Raw genomic sequence first — 16,801 nt, 5'->3', positions numbered from 1 at the left:
TTTTAAACCATGTATAGTACTGAAGAAATGTGCAATTCAGTGAGCATCATTCACATGTATCCAGGGATATACTGTGATAACCAGTAACAAGATTTGTTTTATTTTTTACTCAAAAAGGTATTCTTGGATCCCAGAAGACTTGTCTTCATTCATTGTTGACAATTTTGGATAAAGGAATAGGAACACTTGGAGGACCACAAGCATTGATAGAGACCCCAAAATTGTCAGAACTTTTCTACAAGTTGGTTTATATGTTAGCTGCAAACAAAGATACATCAGCAGCCATCTTAAGATATCTTAGAACATCCTGGGATTTTCTGTACAGGCACCTCCAGCATGTGCCATTTAATGGTTAGTTATAATTTATTACATTGGCAGCCATCTTAAGATATCTTAGAACATCCTGGGATTTTCTGTACAGGCACCTCCAGCACCTGCCATTTAATAGTTAGTTATAATTTATTACATCAGCAGCCATCTTAAGATATCTTAGAACATCCTGGGATTTTCTGTACAGGCACCTCCAGCATGTGCCATTTAATAGTTAGTTATAATTTATTACATCAGCAGCCATCTTAGAACATCCTGGCACTTCCTGTAAAGGCACCTCCAGCACCTGCCATTTAATAGTTAGTTATAATTTATTACATCAGCAGCCATCTTAAGATATCTTAGAACATCCTGGGATTTTCTGTAAAGGCACCTCCAGCACCTGCCATTTAATAGTTAGTTATATTTTATTACATCAGCAGCCATCTTAAGATATCTTAGAACATCCTGGCACTTTCTGTAAAGGCACCTCCAGCACCTGCCATTTAATAGTTATTTATAATTTATTTTGTAAAATATTGATCTATATTAGCATATTTAATTGCCATTTACCAAATTAAGTTATTATTGGAAATGCTTTGAAAATAGTCGTGTTTCTGTAAATTTGTCTAAAGGCAACAAGGTTGAAATACTATGGAAAAGAGGGATGTGGTATATCTGCATGACAAATTCATAACACAAAATTGGGAAGAAACATTGCTTTTTCAAAGACAATAATTTCAATAACTTATAATATTCCACTGCATGGTAATTTTGATAGCAAAATCAACATTTGATTGGTTGAAACTTTCCCACATGATTTGGAACAAATCTTCATATTCCTATCTGAACGTAGGGATTGCCTTATGCGACGTTACCCCCGGTTAATGTTTTAAAACATTTTTAATTTTTTTTTGTCAAGCGTGCCACTTTTGTGGATTCTCTGCATTTTATTTTTGTCTGATCTTTTAGGTCCTTTTGTGACAAACCACCAGTCTTGGTTACTGAGAACTGTAGCTATAGAGTTACGTATGACAACTTTAAACCGTCAGAGGTCACACACACAGAGGCTGATGAAACTCTTACTTGATGATCATATTGATGATCCAGAACAAGGTATGTGTGAAGTTTACATCTCAAAAGGGGGGAGGGGTATTAAGAACAAGGTATATATGAGTAAAGTTTACATCTCAAAAGGGGGAGGTATTAAGAACAAGGTATATATGTGTAAAGTTTACATCTCAAAAGGGGGAGGTATTAAGAACAAGGTATATATGTGTAAAGTTTACATCTCAAAAGGGGGAGGTATTAAGAACAAGGTATGTGTGGAGTTTACATCACAAAAGGGGGGAGGGGTATTAAGAACAAGGTATATATGAGTAAAGTTTACATCTCAAAAGGGGAGGTATTAAGAACAAGGTATATATGTGACTTTGTTTTTAGGTATACTTCCGGGTATTGATGAGACAGTAGACACAGGATTTGATAAGTTGATCATGTGACTTTGTTTTTAGGTATACTTCCCGGTATTGATGAGACAGTAGACACAGGATTTGATAAGTTGATCATGTGACTTTGTTTTTAGGTATACTTCCGGGTATTGATGAGACAGTAGACACAGGATTTGATAAGTTGATCATGTGACTTTGTTTTTAGGTATACTTCCGGGTATTGATGAGACAGTAGACACAGGATTTGATAAGTTGATCATGTGACTTTGTTTTTAGGTATACTCCCGGGTATTGATGAGACAGTAGACACAGGATTTGATAAGTTGATCATGTGACTTTGTTTTTAGGTATACTTCCGGGTATTGATGAGACAGTAGACACAGGATTTGATAAGTTGATCATGTGACTTTGTTTTTAGGTATACTCCCGGGTATTGATGAGACAGTAGACACAGGATTTGATAAGTTGATCATGTGACTTTGTTTTTAGGTATACTTCCGGGTATTGATGAGACAGTAGACACAGGATTTGATAAGTTGATCATGTGACTTTGTTTTTAGGTATACTTCCAGGTATTGATGAGACAGTAGACACAGGATTTGATAAGTTGATCATGTGACTTTGTTTTTAGGTATACTTCCGGGTATTGATGAGACAGTAGACACAGGATTTGATAAGTTGATCATGTGACTTTGTTTTTAGGTATACTTCCAGGTATTGATGAGACAGTAGACACAGTATTTGATAAGTTGATCATGTGACTTTGTTTTTAGGTATACTCCCGGGTATTGATGAGACAGTAGACACAGGATTTGATAAGTTGATCATGTGACTTTGTTTTTAGGTATACTTCCGGGTATTGATGAGACAGTAGACACAGGATTTGATAAGTTTTCTGACACATCCTATTTCCAGTCATCATTTCATTCACACACAACCAAACAGCTTCAAGGTGAGAAAATCTACCCTTAATTTACCTAACTTACATTAAAGAGGCATAAGCTGTCAAATTCATGTTAACCAACACTGAAATTTTCTTTCTAATTACAAAAAGTCCTAAAGAAACAATGCATTGACTCATTACAATGTATCAGCATTTGTGTTTATTATACACTAGACACCATAGAATGAATTATTTATCAAGATGACCTCCAAAGACTGCGGGTTGTCATTTTAACTGACAAACATTTTTCATATTTTTATATATATATACAAGTTTTCTCTATTCTGAATTTGTAATCACCAATTACTCTCTTTTTCTTTTTTTGCTCATTTTTCTTCGATATTAACCCTTTCACATAGCTGCCCTGACAGTACTCTGAGATGATGTCTTCGTTAGCTTTTGTGACACAAGTGAGATCTTCTTTAAGCTTCTATATCTTTTTGTGGAGAGTGTCCCATGGCAATCATACCATATCTTCTTAATTTTACATGTCAGTTTTCTAGTTATAATTCTCACCTAGCATAATCATATAAAAAAAATAGGATATACCAAAGTTTGCCTTTTAACCTATATATTCTGAAATGTGATTCCCAATACTTTCCATTTTCACGTAAATATGCACACAAACAAATTGTGAAAAATTTTGGTTATATTTATACCATTTATTTCATGATATATAATAAATAAACACATCGAATATAAAGTAGTAATTGTTTCTGTTATTAGGTCGTCAGATAAGAAGGAAGATCTTAAGCCTTTTAGACTCAGTAGAATTTACTCAAGTATATCCTCAGCCACTAACACTTGAGTATTTTGATCCTGGTATGATAGAACAAGTAATACAGAAAACTGAGTCAAAGACCGAAGATGATACCATCTACTGTAATGTTAAATTGTTACACAGTATATTACTCAATGAATTGTCTAATGTCCAGAGTAATGTTATGGTGGCCAACAGACCTAGAATTCTAGAGGTAAAATATCAGTTGTGTCGAAATTGAAGTAAAGGACTAGATAAAATATTGTGCTGATGTGGCCCTGTAAATTTGATAAAAAATAGATAATTGGATGATACAATTATTATACCCCCGCTTTAAAAAAGGGGAGTATACTGTTTTACCTCTGTCTGTCCTTCCGTCAGTCAGTCCGTTCTTCCCATGAATATTTTTCGTCACATTTTTCTCAGGAACTACTATACAAGGATTTCTGAAATTTGGTTTCAGGGTTTATCTAAATTAGCTATACCGTGTGATGCGTTTTCAGATTGATCACTTGACAACTTCCTGTTTACCGAACACTTGTATGATTTTACACATGATAGCCAAGTTGAAAATTTTCGTAACATTTTTCTCAGGAACTACAATACAAGGATTTCTGAAATTTGGTTTCAGGATTTATATAAGTCAGCTATACCGTGTGATGCGTTTTCAGATTCATCACTCGACAACTTTCTGTTTACCGAACACTTGCATATTTTTACACTATTAATATTGTCCACTTGCGTGGGGGTATCATCAGTGAGCAGTAGCTCCCAGTTTCACTTGTTGGTTACTTTTTTAATCTACTAAATGTAGGCCTTTATGATAATGACAATATTATTATAGTCATGATGAATCAAATTGATAATGTCGTCTTTTAAAAGAATCAAAAGTGGCAATATACCTCAGTCATAAGAAGGATAATTTCGAGAACATTTGTTTGATGGAAGGGAGGTTGTATTGCAATACCAGGTGTCATTTTGTTGGTCTGTCTGCTGTTCTTGTGAGTTCCTCTCAAGATTTGTATATCTGTAATGTCTTTGACAAGATCCAACATTAATATTTTACTCAGTATTTCCAACTTAAAATGTTTTGTTTTCTTCCCCAAATTATATTTTTATTCATCATATTATCTTGGTAATTTCTTTGAGGGGATTTAAAAATATGATTAAGTTACCATTTTTTGAAAATTAATTGATTTTGACTCTAGATAGTTAAAGTACTGTAATTTGATAACTAGGGCTTTGACATATCCAATATTTTGAACCTAATTCAACTCAAAGGTCTTTTTAGATAAGTAAGTGCTCAAATTTGCGACAGGGTTATAATAGCAATAATTTAAACTCACAATTTGATTTTTTTAATAGGAATAGAACAGGATTTTTTTCGATATCTCAAAAATAAAAATCACATTTTAGCCTAAAATGACAAAATCGCAATAATAAATGCACACAATAATTTCTGAACTTACAGCAGTTTGAACTGGCTTTGATATAAAAAGATTTTACACATCGACTTTTAATTTGATTTTTTTTTTAGGAAGTTCAAGGAATTTTGAAGAATGTTGTTTCCCGTAATAGTGTGAGAAAAAGTTTGTCTGTAAAGCAGCAATCCTATGATGCCTGGAGACAAGTTGCAGAAATCTGGTTAACTTCCTGTCCAGAAGATCTGATGCCTAGGGAAATTAGACAAACTGTATTGTTTGAGCTTCTACAAGAATTACTCAGCAAAGTATGCCATTATTCTTCATATACTGTGAATTCATTGATATTTGTTGGCTACCAATTTTCATGGAATTTGTGGGTGCAGTGGAACCATGAATTTAAATGTTCAATGAATTGCAAATTTTCTAAAGGAACATATGCAGACTTTGCCAAAACAAAGAAATAAAATATCCATGGAAATGCAAGATTTCTTCAATCCATGAAAATTGGCACCCACGAAAATATATGAATCCCCAGTAGAACATGTAGAAATATTGTCATTCCTCTGTATCCTTGACCAATAGTGAAACTTTTACTAAGATGTCACTTTGGTTGAACTGCATTTATAAATTCTCAGCAATGTCAAGTCATAATGTGGACACTAAATCTGGGAATGCCACCATTGATTGTCCCTAGGATTCTGCAGGTGCCTCATAGTCTGTTGCAAGGCTACATTTCTGTGCATATCCAATTTAAACTCATTTTCAAGGGGCCTTTTAAATTTTAAGTTTTCATCCTGGATGACCCCTATAATAGAACCCACCTATTATATATATATTAATTATACCCCCGCTTTAAAAAAGGGGGAGTATACTGTTTTACCTCTGTCTGTCAGTCCTTCCGTCCCATGAATATTTTTCGTCGCATTTTTCTCAGGAACTACAATACAAGGATTTCTGAAATTTGGTTTCAGGATTTATATAAGTCAGCTATACTGTGTGATGCGTTTTCAGATTCATCACTCGACAACTTCCTGTTTACCGAACACTTGCATATTTTTACACTATTAATATTATCCACTTGCAGCGGGGGTATCATCAGTGAGCAGTAGCTCGCAGTTTCACTTGTTGTTAATCTGTTTCAACCCTAAACATGCATGAAATATTTGTTACTGGGCAAAAAGCAAACTACAATCCACAATTATAGCAGTTGTTTACTTATTTATGTACCTTCAGCTTGATCAAATGATTATGCATATACACTGAATAATATATAAAGCTTGTCTGATAGTTGGGTACTGTAGAAAAACTTGGTAATAATGAATCCACAATAGCCAAGAAAATTCTGATTTGTATATGATTGTATATTTTAGGTGGCTGAAGAAGATGCATTGACTGAATTGACAGCTCCTGTTTCTGGTACCTTTCTAACGTTGATGGCCAATTTGAAACAATGTTTTGTTGTAGAGCAGTCACAAGGAAACAGGGAAAGCTCTTCAAAATACTCCAGTATGTTAGAGGACCCAGGAAGTAAAACCCCATGGGTTCAAAGTTCTGGTTCACGAACACTGTTTGCAACCTCTCTTCAGCTTGTATTGAAAGGGTTAATTGATCATGTGATGTGTTCTGGTGAGTTAATCAACATAAATCTTGTATTATTTTTTTTTGCATTATGCAACTTAGTAACTGTGGTGAATTGTTTATATCTATTGACATGAGCTCCCTTTTTCTATTTTGATAAATTTTAGATTTTATGTTTCTGAGATATGGGATTTCATTCATAAAAAGGGTTGATTTTCCAGACGATATAGTTATTCAATTATGAAAACTAGCTGTTGTTGGTAGTGATCAGTCTTGTATATTTTCATTTTTAGGTGGGGGTCAACAGAGGGTGAGGGCAAACTTATATGGAGCCCTACTGTACTACCTTCAGATTGCAGAGAAACCTAAAAGTCAGCAGAAAGGTATATAGTTCACAACACAATCTTTTTCAGAGGTGAAATCTATGACTAGCGAGGAATTATCCTAAGTAAACCAGAACGATGTAATGGAAAATACCATCTGTCACAAATTTTAACAGCATACTTAAACTGCACATAAAGTTTGGAAAGATCAACATGCACTGTTCTTTTCACAATAAATGCTGAAAGATATTTTGGAAATTAATATTTCAAATGACTTCCTCCAAACTTTAAGTGTTCTATCAGGTTTTATCACAACCATCATCTCATTTGTAAATACAGGGATGATTCCAGTTGTTTTCAAATGGGTCCCTTGACCATCAAAATTGGGATTTTTTTCCCGCATAAAATCTATGATGAAATAATATTATTTTCCTGTAAAAACGGATATTGTATCACGTTTCACCTTTTCCATAATGTGTGGATATCCTTTTTCATCATGAATGATCTATCAACATGTATTTTTAAAATGTGCAGTCTTCAGACAGTCAGACTTTTGATTTGAGAGCCAGGCAGAAATATTGATTTATATTTTTTATAAACATATTATAGAACCTGTTCTGTTGGGCGATCATCTGCTTTTACGAGATCGGCGCCCAATAAAATCAAAATTTATAAGTTTTACTCCCTGCCGAGGTCTGCTTTTACGTAACCTATTTTGACAAAAAGCATCTATTATCGATATGCTTTAACGAGATCAAAGTGAAATTGAAGTAAATGCTATGGGAGTATTTGATATAGTAAAAGCATATTTCGTTTAAAGGTCTGCTTTTACGAGAACAAAGGTATAGAGAAACGTCTCAGATAACCACATAATAACAATTATGATAACCTACCTTATCCTAGCAATCTTCTGTTTACATCATTCTTATTCGGATCTTAAAACACTTTGAAGACAAATGGGGAAAATTGTTATTGCCTAAATTGGGGACGGAAACATTTTTGGAAAAATCAATTTTTTTAATTTTTTTCTGAATTGGAAATTTTTTTTCACACAATTTTTTGGGGCCGCTAAGCGTCCCTTAACTATATAGTAGAATCATCCCTGAAATATAACTTTTTTCCACTGATTTTTGTCGAGCCTTCGACTTTAGTGAGAAAAAGCGAGACTAAGTGATCCTACATTCCGTTGTTGTCGGCGGCGACGGCGTCCACAAATATTCACTCAGTATCCAGAAGTAATAATTTTGTAAAAATAAAATTCCATTTTTTCCGTATTTTACTTATAAATGGACTTAGTTTTTTCTGCGGGGAAACATTACATTCACTCTGTGGTTCAAGTTTTTAAAATTTTAATAACTTTCTTAAACTATCCTGGGTTTGTACCAACCTTGGACAGAAGCTTGTTTATGATCATAAGATAGTATCCAGAAGTAAATTTTGTAAAAATAAAATTTCATTTTTTCCATATTTTACTTATAAATTGACTTAGTTTTTTTGCGGGGAAACATTACATTCACTCTGTGGTTAAAGTTTTTAGAATTTTAATAACTTTCTTAAACTATCCTGGGTTTGTACCAAACTTGGACAGAAGCTTGTTTATGGTCATTAGATAGTATCCAGAAGTAAATTTTGTAAATAAATAAATCCATTTTTTCTGTATTTTACTTTTAAATTGACTTAGTTTTTTCTGTGGGTAAATATAACATTCACTCTGTGGTTAAAGTTTTTAAAATTTTATTAACTTTCTTAAAATATCCTGGGTTTGTACCAAACTTGGACACAAGCTTATTTATGATCATAAGATTGTATCCAGAAGTAAATTTTGTAAAAAGATAACTCCATTTTTTCTGTATTTTACTTTTAAATGGACTTAGATTTTCTTCCAGTTAATATTACATACAGTCTGCAGTTAAAGTTTTCAAAACATTTATTAGATTCATTAACTATCCTAGATTTTTACCAAACTTGAACAGAAGCTTCTTACAATCATAAAATAGTATCAGGCGGAATATTTTTATTGATTTTTTCCCTCATTTTTGTTGAGCCTGCAATTTACAGCAAAAGTAGGCGAGACACTGGGTTCCGTGGAACCCTTACAAATTTTTAACTATCCAATGAAGTTTACTTCTGCAAAAAGCAGCCCTTTTCTTCTATCTTCTTTCACAAATTGCCAAATAAAACCTGATTATTAATAAAATTGAGAATGGAAATGGTGAATGTGTCAAAGACAACAACCCGACCATATAACAGACAACAGCAGACCCCAACAGGTCTTAAGTCCATCTTATCATCATCACTTTGTTTTCAATTCAATAGAGAAACAATTTAGTCACATGGACAGTGCCTTTATTGTTTGCTCACCTGTAAAAATGTTGGTACAGACTATCCTTTAAATTGAATTGAAGGACTGTACAGTACACTGATGGCTTATTTATTTATTATGATAGGAGAATCAGTAGAAGGAATTGGAGAAAGACTTTTATCTGGCACAGATTCTGAATATGATCAGCTGACCAAGGAGAATGTAGCCACCATTTTGTCTTATGGCAATCACTTTATGGATACTGTATGTAGAGATGCATGTGATGGTCATGATGTTGGAAGGGTAGGTCAAAAACATAATACTGTGGATTCATTTAATTTCATGGGTTCTTATTTTTCGAGGATTGCTGAAGCCTTTTCGTGGATATGTGATTTATGTGACAAAGTCTGCATACAACCTAATAGAAAATATGTAGTTCGTTGAACATTTAAATTTGTGGTTCATTTCTACCCTGGGACAAACTCCAAAAGGTGTATTTTGGGCAATATATAATACAGGGAAAAAAATTGAAAATAAATATCATGAGAGTATATATTTTCAAGGTGAGCAATTTCTTAGTCTGACATACTATAATTTTCAAATATGTCCACTGGTCAGATAGAAAAAAGAATAGAGATACGGAAGAATCAACAATCAGTGAGAAAATCTCACACCAGCCTGGCACCTAAACAAAAATGTTTATTTGTTCAACAAAACTGACTCCACACTAAACTCAAGAACATGCAAATGAACCAGAATTTTAACAACACACAAGACTAACAAAGGCTAGAGGTTACTGACTTTGGACAGGCACAAAAATGTCTGACTTAAACATGTCTTATAAGATCTCAACCCTCCTTCTATATATCTAGCCAATGTTAATTAAACAAACACACAATAATACACAAACTTAAAATCAGTTGTTCAAAAGAAGTCTTCTTATGTTTTTAGAATAGGTTAGAGAAGAAACTAAGCAAACTGACAACAATCCACTTAGGGACGACATCAAAAGATCGATGTAGGATAAAAAACTGAAATCAAATAGTTGGAGGGGGGGGGGTTAAAATTCTGCAAGTTTTGTATATCTAAAATAGATCCCTATTGGTAAATAATTTTTTCCCAAATTAAGTTGAGAGGGGTTTGTGGGGGTCAGTGAAAAAACTATGTGAATTAAGTATTTTATCCTACATTGAACTTTTGATGTCATCCCTTAGGTTAACAAATTAGATAAGAGTTTATTTCCTGTAACTAATATTCTGTAGAATGACATTTTATCTTTCTAGATGCTGGCATTATCTGTTTTGGACAAAATATTATCTATGGACAAATTCCAGCAGTGGTTAAATTTTATGACATCAAAAGGATATTTACAACATTTGGTGGATAGTTTGATAAATGATGATAACCAGCTCCAGAGTCTCTTGGGTTCAAACCCACAGCTTAAAGTTCTTTATATATATGAATCTAAAATGGTTAGATTTTCATATATTTATAGGTTCAATAATGAGTGAGAATTGGATGTTGCTTAATATCAACTTGAGTTATTTAATTTCAATATCTTAATGAGAGTTGATATCAAGCATTATCCAATTGTCCCAACTGTTCAGGGTTCAACATAACCACTGACTCCTGCAGAGCATTTTTTTTAAATAAAAAAAAAAAAAGTATTGTTATTTTCTGCAAAACAATTATAAAATATTGAACTCAATAATCTACTCTTGTGTAGGTGTATATCCCCATGACAAAGTTGGGTATGGGATATAGCTATTTGTTTGTATTTTATTCCTTCATTTGTTCACCCTGATTAAGTAATGACAAGATCAAAGCAAAACAAATCTTGACACAACAACAGAGGTTATTGGCAAGAAAGGTTTCAACATTTAAGCCTGATACAGAATTTGATGTAGTGACCATGATTCATCGAAATTGCCATAGGTTTAGCCCAAGACATATGATTTAATGAAGTTATTTGCTTAAAATGTGTCTTCTGGGAAAACCATGTTTTATTATCTGCAATTTTATACATATACAGCCTTTGTATGAGGTCGATACAAGGATATATTGACCTGAAAGAAGTATATTGACTGAGGACGAAGTCCGAGGTCGATATACTTCTTTGGGTCGATATATCCTGTATTGACCTCATACAAAGGCTATATTTGTTATATTATTAATTTCCGACCAAATTTGTATCAAAATCGTCATTTAGGTTTGTTGGAATTTAATAAATATTACATCAATTTGTCTCCTTGACAATAACAACATAATAGTTGTTATTTAATTTACTTTTTTTTTGACTTCTTATGTATTTGAAGATTTTTTCCGTCAAATTATTGATCACAGATATCATGTGTTTCAAAACGTTAAACAATATCCTGAAATTCATTACATGACGTCACAAAGTATATCGGTTTTTAGATATTCTAAAAATAACCGTGCGATATGCATTTTGCCGGTCAATATGCTTTTTGCTATACGCCGTTTTCTCTCTACCTTCGAAAATATAGTTTAACATGTGACTATGCCTAAACGAATCAAATTTGTTAAATAATACGAATTAATAATATTATGTTATATCATACTTTGATAACTTATCACCTAACCAAACTATAATGTAAAAGAAAAGTAGGTTATATTGCAACATGTTCATTCTGATATTATTCCATCCTTTGTTTTAAAATTTATTCACCTCTCAACTATTTAGGAATCTGAACAAGGAGTTTTCTAGCGACAGGACATATGACATTTTTACACTGAAGTGAAATGTTTACAGGGACCTATTCGTTCATTAACAAAATGAACATGATCTAAAAGGGTGGAAGAATTTTAAATTCTAACAATTTCAAGGCCTAATAATTACTTTTGTCAAACATCCTACTTTTTATACGACCGCATTAAAAAAAAATTTGGTCTTATATTGGTATCACGTTGGCATCGTCGGCATCGTCGTTGCCCGAATACTTTTAGTTTTCGCACTCTAACTTTAGTAAAAGTGAATAGAAATCTATGAAATTATAACACAAGGTTTATGACCACAAAAGGAAGGTTGGGATTGATTTTGGGAGTTTTGGTTCCAACAGTTTAGGAATTAGGGGCCCAAATAAGCATTATTCTTAGTTTTTCGCACTATAACTTTAGTATAAGTAAATAAAAATCAATGAAATTTAAACACAAGGTCTATAACCACAAAAGGAAGATTAGGATTAGGAGTTGAGGTCCGAACAGTTTAGGAATTAGGGGCCAAAAAGTGGCTGAAATAAGCATTTTTCTCTTTTTCGCACCATAACTTTAGTATAAGTAAATAGAAATCTATGAAATTTTAACACAAGGTCTATAACCAAAAAAGGAAGGTTGAGTATTGATTTTAGGAGCTTTGGTCCCAACAGTTAAGGAATACAGGGCCCAAAGGGTCCAACAGTAATTTTTGTTTGATTTCATCAAAAATTGAATAATTGGGGTTCCTTGATATGCCGAATCTATCTGTGTATGTAGATTCTTAATTTTTGGTCCCGTTTTCAAGTTGGTCCAAATGAATAGGGGTCCAAAATTAAACTTCGTTTGATTTCATCAAAAATTTAATAATTGGGGTTCTTTGATATGCCAAATCTAAATGTGTTTGTAGATTCTTAATTTTTGGTCCCGTTTTCAAATTGGTCTACATTGAAGTCCAAAGGGTCCAAAATTAAACTAAGTTTGATTTTAACAAAAATTGAATTCTTAAGCTTCTTTGATATGCTGAATCTAAACATGTACTTAGATTTTTGATTATGGGCCCAGTTTTCAAGTTGGTCCAAATCAGGATCCAAAATTATTATGTTAAGTATTGTGCAATAGCAAGAAATTTTCAATTGCACAGTATTCAGCTATAGCAAGAAATATTCAATTGCACAGTATTGTGCAATAACAAGAAATTTCATTGCACAGTATTGCGCAATAGCAAGAAATCTTCAATTGCACAGTATTGTGCAATAGCAAGTCCTTTCAATTGCACAGTATTGCACAATAGCAAGAAATATCTAATTGCACAATATTGTGCAATAGCAAGAATTTTTTTAATTGGAGTTATCTTTCTTTGTCCAGAATAGTTGTTGAATCAACTTAAATCATTGTTTTATACAATATACAATGTATATTCACTTTTACTACCAACTGATAAATTAAAACAATATTTACCATTCATTGATAACAAGCACTTTTTGTACATCTTAATATTTTATGATGTATTTAAATGAGTAGTAATTATTGCAAACTCCATTTGGCCTAAAAAAAAAAATGTTTTGTTTCCGGTCACCTGACCGACCGTCCTTCAGACCCCCGACTCAAAAGTTTTTAAAGCTGATGAGGGGAAAAAAAATAATTTGTGTACCCACCGACCGTTTTTTCTGAAAGAAAATAAAAAATTCTAAGTCCCTCGATCTTTTTATCGCCCCAAAAGAAAACAACGCTAATTTTAAACTCCAGGCTTATTTTTAGAATGTACTGGAAAGTGGAATCTTCTTGACTAATTATATATGCCGGAGCATGCGCAGTAGATATTTTTGTTTGTCAGTGTTTGAACATGGCAACACAACGCGTCCTATTCAATGTTCAACGCGGAAAGTGTGACCATTTCGCGGAGAGAAAAAATATTTCTAAATTTTACAGAAAGTAACACCTTTTTTGACAGTAGCAATGAAATTCATCCAATGTCTAACATCGATGAAAAAAAAATACACAACACAAATTTTGTGCTCTGCTACCGGCAAAAATGACTGTACCGAGATCGATAACAATAACACAACTGTTGGAACAATGCAATCTTTTGGAATTAAATTTATCAAATTTTCATGCCAGACCCTAGTACGAGATTACTCTGACGTCCGACGGCTGTTTTGCCAGACAAGCTGGGGCTGGATAAAGATGCGCCCTGCGGAGCATCTGATTTACCATTTTGTAAGCATCAACATTATTTAGTATTAGATATAACTCATCACTTTATGGTACATGTTTTTAATTCAGAGTCTACTGACCAGGATAGCTGAATCTACTGCTGGGGCTCATGCTTTACTAAGAGCAGGAATTATGTCTAGACTGTCATCATGTAACTACTTTGATATGAGACCAGAGACTAGCAGGTAAGGTGATAAAGTAAATTAGACTGTCATCATGTAACTACTTTGATATGAGACCAGAGACTAGCAGGTAAGGTGATAAAGTAAATTAGACTGTCATCATGTAACTACTTTGATATGAGACCAGAGACTAGCAGGTAAGGTGATAAAGTAAATTAGACTGTCATCATGTAACTACTTTGATATGAGACCAGAGACTAGCAGGTAAGGTGATAAAGTAAATTAGACTGTCATCATGTAACTACTTTGATATGAGACCAGAGACTAGCAGGTAAGGTGATAAAGTAAATTAGACTGTCATCATGTAACTACTTTGATATGAGACCAGAGACTAGCAGGTAAGGTGATAAAGTAAATTAGACTGTCATCATGTAACTACTTTGATATGAGACCAGAGACTAGCAGGTAAGGTGATAAAGTAAATTAGACTATCATCATGTAACTACTTTGATATGAGACCAGAGACTAGCAGGTAAGGTGATAAAGTAAATTAGACTGTCATCATGTAACTACTTTGATATGAGACCAGAGACTAGCAGGTAAGGTGATAAAGTAAATTAGACTGTCATCATGTAACTACTTTGATATGAGACCAGAGACTAGCAGGTAAGGTGATTAAGCAAATTAGACTGTCATCATGTAACTACTTTGATATGAGACCAGAGACTAGCAGGTAAGGCAGTGGTCTCGCTAGCCCAAAATAGAAGGGCGCCGCGCCCTGGGTGCCTTCATCCGCGCCCTTCTGCCCTGACGTCTTTTTCCAAAATTCTCTTGTGCCGTTTTGGTAAAATTTTGTTTAATCGATTTCTGATCTCCATGTTAATTACATATATGACACCTGTGTGATTGCCCCCAGGTTAATCATGTCATTACATTCAATTACAATGATAAAGACTTCAAAGGTGTTAGTAACTAGGTAATTTAATTAGGACAATGTATCTTTTTGTCATACATTTGATGAATGTGTCGGCGAGTGTGTTTAGCTTGGGTCGGGATTTTTTATCTCTATAAAGTCACAATGAAAGAGTGTATAAATAAAAACTTTCATGACTTTAGAATTGAATTTAAGTCATCAAAATAAAACTATGCCTTTACAGAAATGCCTTCCATCTGAACTTGTTAGCGATAATTAGCACAGTTTTTAATTAATGCAAATGTGGTGGAAATTGATTGTGGAGTTGCTTCCCCTGTTTTAGCTTATTACAAATTTGTGCTCTAAAAATATTATCTATTATCAAAAAAAGGAATAAATTACCAATTGAATATATAATAACATAATAATGTGACCTTAAGGATATTAACTGTCTTTGAAAATATAAAAAAATATATTGCAATTTCTATCTGATAATTATACTTTTAGCAATCCATGTTCTAAACATTGTTAAATTAGTAATACACACATCAAGTAGCCACCTGACTGAGCAAGGCTGTGCAGCCAGTCAAGGTCATTAAAACTTCAATTTGTTGCAATTGGCCACATATGTAATTACATAAAATATAGATAAACAAACCATATTTTTTGATAATGGGTAGAGTGAAGTTAAACTATAATAACATAATATGTTGATGAAGATGTACTTTATAATTCATAACTACACAAACGATGAAATAAAGACTATAAATGCATCCTTATTTAAAAGAAAAACATATAAAGTCCAAAAAAAAGAGATTCGTTAACTCGTGATACACACAGAAACGTAGACAAAAAAATTAACAGTGCCTTTTCTTATCATAAAAAGTGCCCTGCCCGCCACTGGCACCCTGCCCCTTTTGATTTCTAGCTAGAGCACTGTTAAGGTGATAACATAAATTAGACTGTCATCATGTAACTACTTTGATATGAGACCAGAGACTAGCAGGTATAGTGATAAAGTAAATTTGATCTTTTGCTAAGTAGGGATTTGAATTGAAAGGAATGCATTTTATCTTCAAAAGACTCATCAGTGACATTTGAATAAAAATTAAAAAAAACAGTTAAGGTTATCTATTCCTGAGGTAGAAAAGCCTGAGTATTAAAAAAATCAAAGTTTTGTAAACATGCAATTTAGGATTATGACTATATCAATGATGAAAAAAAATAAAAGGGCTAAATAAAGTATGAAGTGTGAAAGCAGTTGTTGCCTTACAGCATGTGAGTGAATAGCTCTTTATGATCCTTAGACTACCATTTTTGTAATTTTCTTTTGCTTCTTTTAATAAATGTTGCACATGATACAAACTGTTGCTTGATAGATAATGTCATATTATAGGTTACAGAATGAATTAGGGCTGACGCAAGATGAGTTTATTCCTAGTCCTATGGCCAGATATAGACTGTTACTATTTGCCTGTCTAAAACTGTGTCTAGCTATACTTACCTCCTGTGGTATAGAGAATCAAGATGCTGGAAATCAGGTATGTATCTAGGAATTGGATCATTTATAATGTAATGGGTCGAAAGCTTTTAATTTTACTGTGGATTCATTATTATTCGTTGTATACCAATTTGCATGCGTTTCTTTGGTACAAGTGAATCATGAATTCAAATGTTCAATGAATGACATATTTTCAATAGGTGTTGTATATGCATGAAATCAGATATCCACTAATTGGCAAGTACC

At 33.2% G+C, this 16,801-nt stretch overlaps 1 protein-coding gene across 1 annotated transcript in view; it reads left to right on the top strand.

The window, feature by feature from the left end:
* The window catches only part of LOC134686951 (nuclear pore complex protein Nup205-like), an 83,640-nt gene that overhangs the window by 56,248 nt on the left and 10,591 nt on the right, over positions 1-16,801 (top strand). The window contains exons 23-33 of the mRNA XM_063546822.1: positions 118-351; positions 1,282-1,425; positions 2,605-2,712; positions 3,430-3,677; positions 5,001-5,192; positions 6,258-6,513; positions 6,759-6,848; positions 9,236-9,393; positions 10,374-10,562; positions 14,089-14,204; positions 16,451-16,595. Of these exons, the coding sequence (XP_063402892.1) occupies positions 118-351; positions 1,282-1,425; positions 2,605-2,712; positions 3,430-3,677; positions 5,001-5,192; positions 6,258-6,513; positions 6,759-6,848; positions 9,236-9,393; positions 10,374-10,562; positions 14,089-14,204; positions 16,451-16,595 (1,880 nt within the window). The remainder of the gene's footprint in view (positions 1-117; positions 352-1,281; positions 1,426-2,604; positions 2,713-3,429; positions 3,678-5,000; positions 5,193-6,257; positions 6,514-6,758; positions 6,849-9,235; positions 9,394-10,373; positions 10,563-14,088; positions 14,205-16,450; positions 16,596-16,801) is intronic.

Source organism: Mytilus trossulus, chromosome 10 (assembly GCF_036588685.1).
Source record: "Mytilus trossulus isolate FHL-02 chromosome 10, PNRI_Mtr1.1.1.hap1, whole genome shotgun sequence".
NCBI lineage: Eukaryota > Metazoa > Mollusca > Bivalvia > Mytilida > Mytilidae > Mytilus > Mytilus trossulus.
Note: the sequence above shows the minus strand (reverse complement) of the source record. Positions and strands in the feature narration are given on the sequence as shown.